A 13,064-nucleotide genomic window follows, 5' to 3' on the forward strand; every position below is an offset into this window, starting at 1 on the left:
AAACATTGCTTTACAAACCGTTAAGACTTAATAAAAAAAAAAATTATATTTTGCGTATTAAAGCACTGTAATGTTTACTGATAATCTGCAAAATTTCGTTAACATAAGCTTATTAATTTAAAAGTTATAGCAAGCACAAAATGGTTACGAGGTTGGTCCCAGAAACCGAGCCCATGCTGAAAGAGCTAAATATCAGAATTTTATTACTACAGCTAGTTACATGGTCATTCACGATAAACAAAAGCTTGTGTAAGAACAAATTTAGGAACCATAATCATTCAGTACTTGAAAATATCACAATTTCACAAGTTGTGTCAGAACCATTTATACAACAAGTAGGTAAATTACAGAAAGCTGGAAAAGACCAAACTCTTTTTACTTTCTGGCAAATATTCCATTTATTGTTACAATTTTTCAAACCTTTGTTATGACACAACCTACATTCAAGGTAAATATATATGAGCAAATAATCCCCATTTGAATATAAATATTCAAAAAACCTATCTCTGCCATAGCATGAGTGAAGGAACAAAATAATCTAATATCATAACACCAGATATCTATTATCAATGGAAATTATATTTTATTCACTTGTCTTTATCTGAGCTAACAAATATACACTAACTTAAAACAAATGCAAATGGTAACTTGTTTTTTACTTATAGTATAGTAATTAGGATGAGAAAGTTTAATTCCATTGTAGGTCTAACAAATACACACTGTAATAATAATAAATAAATATACACACATCTATGTACATTTCAAATCCAAAAATAACATTACCTGGCAACATACTGCTGACTCACATCCAGAAAAATAAAAAAGCACTCATCATTTGGAGTATAAGCTTTGTGAGATCTCAGCATTGTTCCTACTTCCTTTAAGGTCACAAGGTCTATCACATGAATGTCAATTTCTTGGGCAATTGGTGGCGGAAACAAGGGTTGCTCAATAACATAGTTTTGGGGCCAAGGGCGGCTATTAACATATAAATACCTACAAAAAATACAATAGTTTATTGTTAAGTTTTTTAGCTCGTTGTGCTTGGAAAAATGTGGCACTAAATATTTCATTGCAGAAAATGCAACAAAATTTTAAGAAAATGATTAAACTGTACTCCTGAACTATTAAAGACAATCTGTGGGTCAGTTTTTTTCTTTTAATTCTGCTTCCACTTTCTTTTAAGTTTCCCACAAATTACACTATAGATATCCCTGAGCTAAAATGTACATTTATAGCCTCTACGCTTCTTGATTTACTAAGATATATTCAAAAAAGTGAAACCCACATGTCACACCCACCCCTCCTAGAACATCCTGTTTTTCAAAAAATGTCAATAATGCACTCTGACATTTACTCCTAGATTATTTCTAACAAACAGAGAGAAGATTGGAGTTTATGGTGTAAGATGAAGCTAGGAGCCTTTGAGATATCCAGTTTTGAAAAATTTGCCACCAGGTTCACTGTTTGCCAGTGTTGAAGCTTTGCTTGACCAACTATCAAAATTATTTACCTTATTTAATGCTTAGTCAGAAAGTCAATTAAATTATAGTAGTTTTAGCACATTCTATATTTTGTGCTTGGCTATAATTTGTATTGTAAATTGCCCATATCAAAAACCTTACAAAAAATTAGGCTTAATATTCTTTGACTGATTCTTTCTTATGCCTACAAACACAAAAACTTGAAAATTAGAAACTTATTAGGTTAGATAAAAAATTAAATAATCAAATTACTTATAATAATAGCACATACACTTCATGAGGCACAATATTGCAATTCAGCATGTGTCTTACACAAAGCTTTACAACATGATAAATAACTTTGACCATACTCTGAGAGGATTTTAAATGTAACTGTAAAGAAATAAAACAGTGAAAAATCTACTAGTTTTGGTCGTAAGAATAACTAGTGTATTTGTTACAATATTCAGTCATTCTAGAAAAAATGAGGATAATTTAAGACTTATTTATTTCATATTTTGTGTTTTATGTGGTGGTTAAAAGGCTGTCCAAGTTGACCAAGCCTGTAATTAGGTTTAAGGTAGAGAAAATAACAGATAAAACAATGTTTTACTGAAAATAATTTTTGGTATTCATTTAGGAGGTTCTAAAGGTTATGTAAATGAAATATAAAACTACATAATAAAAAAAATGCATTTTTATTCTTAATATGAAAATCACCTTGCACTTAGACTGACTCGGAAAAGGCTTCATAAATCCAGACAAAACTTTAGTTAAAATAGACTTGTAACATTTACTAAAAGCTTGCTAAATTTTCTGATAATACACTTAGTAAATTCAGATTTATTGTATGTATAGTTTCTGTTACATGTTTGTTACAAGATCAGTCAAAATGACCGAGCCCCTGTACAGAGTTAATTAGTAGCTACTACCTGAATGCCCATCATATAACAGTAAATGGTGATTAATTTTTCTTCTAAAAATTAAATCTAAATTAATGTTTTATGAACACGTTTCCTAACAATTAATTATATTATAGTAACAATACACGTATAAAGAATGTGTATCCCTTTGCTATTATTTCATAAAAACATTTTTTTTTTATATTTGGTCATCTCCTGTAAGTGGTCTTTTACAATAATGTTAACTTGTATATATTTTTTATGTTATTTCCAAATCTGCTTCTTGATAAAGCCTTATAGATTGAACCATGCAAAAAATGGGTTCTCTAAGAAATATTCCTACACGGTCAAATGTCTGCAATTTATTAATTGTGTGATGATGGCAAGTAATTTTAAAGTAAAGAGAAAATTCATGAAGGTATAACTGTTCATAAAAATTGCTTACAGAATTTTTGACTAAGTTTTTAAAAATCTCTTACCTAAGTTGAGAAACATCATTAATAATGTATAGTAGCACCAACTATTGGGTTGAAAAGATATTTAAGTTGTGTTTGAAACAGACACACACAATGGTGTTTATATGTAATATACAATACCCAATTTAATCAATAATGGTATTCATATTTTTCCAAATTTTTAAAGAGCTTGCTGTACATATGATAATAAATACTTAAAATATAAACATAAAAAAAGTTTCAAATAAAATCCCAACTCTGCTGGGATTTGAAAGTGAGGCTTACATGCTATCACCACTCTAACATCCAGTCTTTATAACTGAATGTTAACAAAATAATTAAAATCCCTAATTTAAACTATCATGTTATTCTAGTTTTTCTCAATATTATATGATCTTGCTCTAAATGTGATGAGTTAATAATTAAGAAAGGTTATAAAAAATTCTCAATCAGCTGGGATTTGATTGCAAGACTTCCACTTGAGACTAACCACCGAGCAAATTTGAATGTTACCAACAGAGAAAGTGTTACCAACAGAAAGTGAAACGTAACCACCAAAGGTAGTGTTATGAACAGAGTGGCTTTTATATATATATATAGATTTTATATTGTGTTATGAGAACCATGCTTGTTCAGTTACGAGAATGGATTACCCCATAGTGTTTTAGTTAAGTCTTATTTATTTTGAATTACATTTGTTGTCTTAAGTCTGATTAACTTACATTTATATATATCAAAAATGTATTAAAGGTTATTTTACACTTAAAGAAATGTAGAATTGAATATAAAAAAAATGATTTTGTCACCAATTTCATTAATTGTGCATTTCTTCATTATAAGGCAAAATTATTTTCCTTTCCAGTTGTTTTAAAATAACAGATTGATAAAAGATGCCCTTTTTACAATATATTAGCTCTTAAAAAACAATGATAGAGAAAATTAAAGCATTTTACAAAATTATAAACTCAGAAAATGAGCTTAATTTTTGAGTTTACAATTTTACAGAGAAATACAGCTGTGAAGCTTTGTTGAATTTAACTTGATTTTATGCAATAAAAAGCATATGTACATCATGACTTTTTTTCCTTGGAAAAGAAAAACCAAACAACATAAAATACATAACTGTAAAAGTATCTTATCATCCTACAATGAACAATCTAAGAATGTGACAAATTTTACACAGATGTACTACCAAATAAATAATGTTCAAATGTGCTGACAACTGAAATGCTCGCTGTGTGTTGGTATGACAGTAAGTTAGGTAAAACTAATAACTTCTGGCCAATCAACAAGCAACATTTGAACACCAGTCTTAAACTTCTATATACTTACAGTATTAAAACATAAATTTTTAACATATATATACACACAAAAATGAAGTTTGTAAAAGCTTTTTCAGGTGTTTGGACATCACTAAAATGAATATGCCATGAGGTTTTATAAGGACCCAAGTATAACTAGCATTTGCTGTAGTTTTTGGTAAAAAACTATGACTTACACTCCAGGTAAATACTCTAATTTACTTCTTTTATGATTTTTTCAATGAATATTGAACTATTATCCATACTTACAAGGTAATGAGAAAAGACACTTAAATATAGCATGCATATATGGGGTTTTTGTTTTAAGTGCTAGGGTAGTAAAGCAAGCTATTCACCATTAAAGCATACACTATAGCACGCTCTTAGAAACCATTCCAAATTATAAATGCCCTAATTAATAACACCACAAAAAATGAAGTACCACCATAAATACCACAACTTAAACTGGTCTTGTTGCATTATGTTTAATATTTTGAAGAATAATGCGAGTGCAATGATATCTTTTTTCTAAATTCCAAAATGATGTGCAAATAATGATCCTACAAAAAAAAAGATGTTTACGTTAAAAATATAGTTTTTACATTTTTTGTACTATTAAGTTTGGGGCCATTTTTTGTTTGTTTTCCTAGCACTAATTCCATTTTTACAAACCATTTAATCTCCAGAATTAAAATAATCTACTGAAATTAACTTTTCACAGTTTTGTAAATTCTATTCCTTATTGCTTTAAACTCTTTCCATATGGGGCTGGTGGATTATATTGACCTTGTAACCCTAAAATAACCATCAGGTTTCAATACTATAACTTTTAATATGGTAAGTGTATCTTTATAATATTTGACACGCTTTCAGTAAACATTACAAGTCTTTTATATACAAAACATCAGAAGTTTTACTGTTTTTAATGTTTACTGCTCCAAGTGCAAAGTGATTTTCATGTCAAAACAAAAAAATAATTTTCTTCATCTGATGTTCCAATTTCATTTGTGTAACCTCCTAAATAATTAGCAAATGCTTTTTTTTCAGTTAAACTTTTTATTTTTATCTGTTATTTTCTCTACTCTGGCTCTATATGGACTCAATCAATTTGACCAACTATTTAACCACTATGAAAAATATGAAATAAATCTAATTTACCACTTCTTTCTAGAATGACTGCAAATTGTAACAGTTAACATATTTTTATACTTAATTTCTTTTGTTTTATTGCCCAATGAACTGCCCTGCAAATTGTAGATCACTTGGAGAATGTATAGCTCAAGTTACTGCATTGAATGACATAGTGCATGAGCAACTCGCAAGCATACCTAAACTGAAAATTAATTTCTTATAGATACTTATCTCTCCTCACATAAGAGCTTTTCTTGTTCAGTGCTGCCCTTTATATGCAGAAAACTTTTCCTCACCACTATCTTTGATACTCCCACCCATACCACATGTTTAACATGGTATAGCTGTGCTGTAGCATGCAAGTAAGCATGCAACAGCCCTCCACCAACAAGAGTGCAACATACCCTCCTGACACAGCTGGCTCCCTCTATACTGTAGAACCCAATCTTCACTTGAAGATTAAGAAAAAAAAAGCACTGGAAGTGATGAGGTAAGTATCTATTGGAAGTACACTTTCAGTTTAGAAAATTTATAACTTCCAATATGATAGCTAGAATCCCACACCGAACTGGTGGAGGAACCACAGGATTCTCACTAGTCCCACAGGTAGAATTTAATAATAATAATAATAATAAATAAAAAAAAAAAAAAATTTAGTTCCTATGAAAAACTTTATTTACAATTTCCACTACATGTTGTTTTCTTATATGAGTGCAAAGCAATTTTCATAAGATTAAAGATACTTTTCTTCATCTGAAAATTTTCAAATAAACCTCTAAAACCTCCTAAATAAATATCAAATGTTTTTTTTTTTCAGAAAAGCTTTATATTTTATCTATTATTTTATTTTACCCTAACTCTATATGAGGTCGGTTCATTTGACCGACCTCGTAACCACCATAAAAAATTATGAAATTTTCTCTATTTTCTTTCTGAAATGACTGCATATTGTAACAGAAAACCACAATTGTCTATCCTAAGTAGCTTAAAGTTGGTATCAGTAATCTAATTTATTGTTTTACTGCTATCTGAGCAGTGTCTAACTATTGTTCACACCATATAGATTGTAAATCACATTGCGAACGTGCAGCTTACATTATGGTATCGAATTACATAACAAACAAACTACTAATGAGCATACCTCATAAAAAATTATTATTATTAATACAATTATTTATTTTACTTTATTTAACCTAAAAAGTTTTCACTTTAAACCTTTTAGTTACTTTTACAATAATAAATAAAGAATACACATCAAAAACAAGAAATAAAGTACCCATATGGGTCTATTTTTTTGCTCTTGACTGTCGATGAAACTTAATCGTACTTTTTTTAATACTAATTGTACTAATGCTTTAAATAATTTCTATTTAATTAAATAATGCACCAAGGAACACAAAATAGTAACATACAAAAAGGAAACAATGTTCCACAACTATCACATTTTCCTGGTTTTCTAACTGTGTGACAAGAGCTGTTAAAAATTCAACTAAACTAGTCGATACGTTTCCAGTGGAAATAAAAGTTTGAACTGGAAAGAAAATAGAAATAGAAGGAAAATTCTCTGAACAGATAATAACATAATATAATATGTCATTTGATAGAGAAAAACTTTGGGTTTATATTGGTTGTAAATAATATAGCCAGAGAGAACTACTGGCAAGTTCTGATGAAAACATTATAATGAGTAATTCATATTAAATTTCATACTTCTTAGAGGGGTGGTAAAAATATTACAGAAGAAAAAAAGACAGATAACAAACATCACAGTTCTCATGTCAGGGGAGGTTGAGAATTTTTTAAAATATTTTCTTATAAAATTAAGAACTTAAACCTTAAATGATACTAAACTATGATTTATTATCTATGTTCTGATGCCAAATTTATTCATATACATTGATAATAAAGAAGTTTAATTAAATCTTGAATGTAACTCTGTGAAAAATTGTGACATGCACACTCTGAGTTACCAGAGGAGAAAGGGTTAATCATGTGGTACTATCATGTGGCATTATTTTGGTGCAATTCCTTGTCATTGATGAAATCTGTTAGAAGTTGTTTGTGGATATCTGTGTGCAAACTGTATGCTGTTTAGTTTGTTATGGTACAAAGTTTGAAGCAAAGTACTTGTGCTTGCCTTGCATATGGGGTGTTTTGCTGTGCATATTCAGTACCCAAGGGGTCAAATATTATGTGTCCTGTCAAATTCTCATGCATACTGGACTCGGGAGTTCAGGTTAACTAGAACCTTGGACTAGTGCAAAATTTACCTAGATGAGCACCCTTTGGAATACATCCGAAGAGAGCCCATGGAGTGTGACATCTCTCTGTAGAAGAACACACTCGTGGGAGATCACACTACATCTGAACAAGATATACTCTTTGCCCATTGTGAAAATACACACTGCTAAATCAGGCAGAAAAGAAGTACATCCAGTACTTTGGATATGCCAAATGATGTTAAGTCACTAGGGCACATAAGACCATAATCAGTAAGTCAACTCCAATCCAAAACCTGGTGGAATTGGTTATTTATTGTTTGGTCTGTGATAATAGGAGGGTCCCTATTGTCTTCACCTCAAAACGAAGAAGCAGAAGGAAAAATGGCTGTCATCCTGCCATCCTAGTCAGGACATATTTGCACACTCAGTACACAACCAACACCAGGCCACCCAGGAAACTGACAACTGAGCGATGCTAGAAAGGGGAAATGCAACCTGGTGGTTCACTAAATCCAACACCAGGCAGCACTGGGAATGTATCGTCCAGTTTGCAGTAGGACAAGGGCTCATTACCAGCCACGTGTATGAGGACTTATGTTGGCTGGTCCAGTTTTAATCCAAAACCACCCAAGAACTGACATCCAGACAGATGTAGAACGAGAGGTCCCAGCCAGAGGAGTGAACTGCATTTTGGTGGATCATCTGCAGTTCATAACCAGGTGGTGTTGGGGATTTTCTTTTGGTACTTGGTAGGAAAAGGGTTCATACCATCTACACCAACAAAACACCACCACACTCTCAACTGAATGGGATTCAGCAGATTCAGAAGGATGTCTCCATAGTCCACCATCCCAGTGGCTAAAAGCTAGTGAGTGGTAAGGGCTCCCATACTATATTTGAGGGGGGGGGGGGCTGAGGAGAGAGTCTGGAGGAATGGAACACTGGAGAAAGTGAAATGGGTGATCACAAAACCCTATATTTAAAAGCACGTCAGTCTCAATTTATTCAACCAAGATGGGTAGTTATCCTACTGCTTTACTCATGATAGTCCATGAGTTGATACAGTCTGGGATGGACATAGTTATGATGCAAAATATCGCAAGGATGAACCTACTAGTGGTCTTGTGAAACATCCATCTCAAAAGTGGGCATTATAGACTTGAAAGACCATACAGTGCAGATTTATGGATTAGTATACCTGGATAGGCACCACTCACCACAGAGTGGGATCCATCATGTAAAATAGTGACCCTGAAGGAGAAATAAACAAATATAAACTTCCCACTCACAGATGAACAGAGGTGAGGAGAATGGCAACGGGCAGTATTTAGTATCCAGATGAGGAAGAGACAGACACATCACAGGTGTTCAGTGCGGTCCACATGTCGGCCTGAATGATTTCCTCCAATGGCGATGGAAATGGGCAGCCAGGGAAAGGTGCTGAATCTGATAAAAAGGACACTTGGAAAAGACATTAGGAATTGGAAGACAAGGAAGAATAAAGCAATATGATAAGCTGGTGAATCCATCCAATAAGAATGTTAGGGGAAATCTTGCGTTGAGAGGAAGGGTTTCAATGGATAATTGGGAACTATGGAAAAAAGCTGGGAAATGAAAGGTAGAGAAATAGGTGTGAATGTGACGTTACCTTCACAAGACTGACATCTTAGGAAAAAAATTGTGATCCTTATACAGGAGAACATAGGTATGGTGATAAAAGACACACAATACATTGAGGGCAAAAACATTCAACTGACAACAACCACAGGCTAAAAGAACCAATAACAGGTCTTGAGGAACAAATGGTATAAAGAATAGGTAGCCAAGGGTTCAAATGGAGGTTGGGTGAGGACACTGAGATCGACATTAAGGTCCCAATCTGAAAGGGGCATAGGATAAGAAGGATGATGGAGACAAAAGGGGAGAGGACTAGAGAGGAAAACACTAGACTGGAATGGGAGAAATGGAATATACTGGACAAGGCTGCTCTACAGCCAGCAATGGTACACACGGAAAAATCACTGCTGAACAGCCAGGTAAAAAAGTCACAGACATGTGGAACAGTAGGACAGGAAGGAAGGTAACCATGGTGCACAGACCACCAGCAAAAATGTCATTTTCTCTGATACACCATTAAGGAGGAAGAATGAACAGAATGGGAAAGTATGGAAGATACTTGTGTGGAGTGTGTGGACTGCCTTGCAAGGAATCTGTCAAAAGCCACGAATGAAGCCAAAGTGTAGTGACATTGGGATGATACACCGGCAACAGAGGTTGTCAAAGTAGGGAGGAGGTTAGCAACAAGCAACAAATTTATGCATATAAAGGGCAGCAATGAAAGAGAAAAGCTATTATGTGAGATGTGGTAAGGTACCATATCAGATAATTATTATTATACTGATGGTACAAGTATACTGAGTAATTTTTCTATACTAAAATAATGTACCTAAAAACCCAGAATAATAACACAAACAAAGCAAACACTGTCCTATAACTACTATGATATAACCGGCTTTCTAGATATGGCATATCAGCCTTAATATAAATCCCTAAGCATCTCAATCTGAATGCTGCATGACAAACTTTCAACCTGAAGACAAAATAGTCAATACTCTGTACTGAAAACAAAGTAATATAATACATCATTTGATAGCTTAAAACTCTGTCTTTCTATTGGATATAATAGCAAACGTCAGAAAGTATTACTGGTAATTTGTGAAAGAGGATGTGACAGGTAGGAGTGACAAGTGGGTCTGACTTTCTAGTTTTTGTCTCCATAAACAAAGAAGATTGAAGACTATAAAGACTTTGCCTTAATAATATCTATATTATAATGGTTAACTTATGTTAAACTCTGTACTTCAAAGATGGGTGGTAATTAAGTTAGAAAATGGGCAAGACCTAGACAACAAATGTCATGATTCTCATATAAGAGGAATTTGAGGATCTATTTAAACATTTCCTTAAAATATATATATGGTATTAAAATCGAGTTTATTAACTCATTTTGAATGTAATTCTTTAAAAGGTCATGATATGTGCACTTTAACCTGTCTGTAGCAAGAGGGTTAAAACAAGTACTGCCATTATGCATTAGTTTCTTTATAAATACTTCTTAAGCAAATGTACTAAAGACATACCTATGATCAGGAGACAAACCCATCCCAATTATATGTCCATGAAGGTCAATGATGTGGTCAACCTTATCAAAGTGATCAGCTATTGCATGTTCATCCTGCCAATTTGGAGAAACACTTGGAGCATTGCGTTTTTCTCGACGTTCTTGAATTCTCTGGGACAATGTAGCAGTTTCTGTGACTTGTTCAGCAAACCTACAACATAAAAGGCTGCAGGGTCAGAACAAATAAACACTAAAGTTCTAGCAGATACTGTTATGGCTTAGTATCTCACAAAATTTCCATTTTTTAAAAGTTCAAATTATTTACTTCATTAATTTAAATATTTATTTATTCTTTCTTCAATCAGTTTTAAGAGTTTCTCAAAGAATTATGACAGTACACAGAGAAAATAAATTGAATGCCATGATATATAAAAACTGAAAAAAAGAAAATAATACTTTGAGCACACATTAAAATTACAAATTTACTAAAAATTTAAAGACACCATGTGATCTTTTGGTCCATCTAGGCCATCCCATTCACTAAACTCAATCTAAAAAAAATTCTTCCACCACATCTGAAGGCAACCCATTCCGAAGTTCAACTACCCTGTTAGAAAAATAAAACTGTCTTACCTGAAGATGACTTCTAACCTGCTAAAACTTATTTTTGTGTCTTCTAGTCCTACCATTAAGTACAAAAAAAGGTAAGTTGATACTATCAATTCTCTTAACCATCTTAAACACCTCAATCAAATTACCCTTTAACTTTTAGTTCTTCAAGAAAAAATAATTTCAGAGATCTTAACCTGTCCTTATGTGACAACATTTCCCTCTCAGGTATCATCCTAGTATCCCTCTTCTGAAAAATTTCCAAGAATTCAATGTCCTTCCTTTTATATTTGTATTCAATATTTCTGTAGATACAATCTAAAATCCTATTTGCCCCACCAATAGCAACTGCTTGGAGGACTTAAGTGACTGTTCAATCAAAACACTAAAGAACTTTTATCTTCCATAAAACTGTTAAGGTAATTTCCATCAAAATTATACTTTAATTGAAATTATGATAACCCACATGCATTAACTTGCATTTATTGTCATTATTAAAAGTAATCTGTCATTTATTTGCCCTACTAACCAAATGATCTAAATGCTTTAGTGCAGCAGCAGCATCCTCACAGCAAGCAACACCCAAAACTTTAATGTCATTAGCAAATTTATGTAATTTATTGATCATTCCTCCACTTATATCATTGATGTAAAGAAAAAAGAAAAAAAGTCTAAGACTGTGCACTGAGGTACCCCACTTGTAACATTAATCCAGTTTCACTGAATTCCATTTATACAACCCCCTGCTTTCTTCTATCCAATGAGCCAACTTATTTCCTACACCCATAGAAATCATTTTTTAACAAAGTTTTACAGAGCACATTGTCAAATACTTTCTGAAAATCCAGATACACCAAATCCATACCATTACTCTCATCTAAATAAGCAGTAACCTCTTCAAAGAAAGTCAAAAGATTAAGTGAGGCCAGATTTTTCCCTAGTGAAACTATGTTGAATATCTAACAAAATTTAAAATTTTCTTAAATGATTTTGCAAAGCAAATTTTTCTGACTTTCAAAACCTTTTCCCACCACCACTGTAAGACTAATAGGCCTATAATTATTGGGAAAACATTTTAGTCATAGCATAGTGGCTCATAGAATGGTTCTGAGTTTTTCAAGTACAAAATTTTAGCTCATAGCTCCTCCATCTCTTGACCAATTTGAGATATAATTATAGTTTTGACTCAGAAGGTGAAACCCTTTTGATTGATGTATTTGATCATGCCCAAGGTCTCATAGATTAATTTACTCTAATCCTGCCTAAAAGAATTTCAAGTGCACCTGCTCACTATTTAAGAACTTACAAAAAATAGTAGCAAGAGCATCAATATCCAAGCCTTCACCTACTTTTAACACCTTCAAGGTATCCGGTCCAGTAACCTTATCATTCTTTAAATTTACCAATTTTTTCCTAATAAGCTCAGAATTAATGTATTATCTTGTTCAAACTTGTTTCTTTCTACCAACTATTCAGAACAAGAAATAAGCTTAAATGTTATTTAGTAAAAATTAAAGAAAAAGTAAGTTAATAACCTACTTCTGATATGAGTGTTCTATTATCATTCACCAAAGGCCCTACTCTCATCCTAACATTTTGCTGACCCTAAATGTATTTAAAGAAATCCTTACTGTTAATTCTTACATTTTCAGCTAACCTGTTTCCATATACCCTTTTCAATTTTCTATTTTCTGTATGACTAACTCTCTCGATCTTGTATAATTCTCTAAATCTCCTGTCACACCAATCAACTTAAACTTCTTAAACTTATAATGAATTTCTTTAATTTTAATCTTTATTGTCTTTTTAATCCGATGACCACCGACTACTAACTTTCTTAGTAGCCAATGCAAGTCTTGC

General features: G+C 32.4%; 1 protein-coding gene across 4 annotated transcripts in view; it reads right to left on the bottom strand.

The window, feature by feature from the left end:
• The window catches only part of LOC106461794 (F-box/WD repeat-containing protein 5-like), a 49,391-nt gene that overhangs the window by 8,202 nt on the left and 28,125 nt on the right, over positions 1–13,064 (bottom strand). For all 4 annotated transcript variants that reach the window (XM_022388860.1, XM_022388862.1, XM_022388861.1 and 1 more), the window contains exons 6-7: positions 10,615–10,806; positions 784–996 (exon numbers count right to left, since the gene is read on the bottom strand). In XM_022388860.1, coding sequence (XP_022244568.1) covers positions 784–996; positions 10,615–10,806 — 405 coding nt within the window. The remainder of the gene's footprint in view (positions 1–783; positions 997–10,614; positions 10,807–13,064) is intronic.

The sequence above is a fragment of the Limulus polyphemus genome, unplaced genomic scaffold (genome assembly GCF_000517525.1).
Source record: "Limulus polyphemus unplaced genomic scaffold, Limulus_polyphemus-2.1.2 Scaffold1032, whole genome shotgun sequence".
Classification (NCBI taxonomy): Eukaryota; Metazoa; Arthropoda; class Merostomata; order Xiphosura; family Limulidae; genus Limulus; species Limulus polyphemus.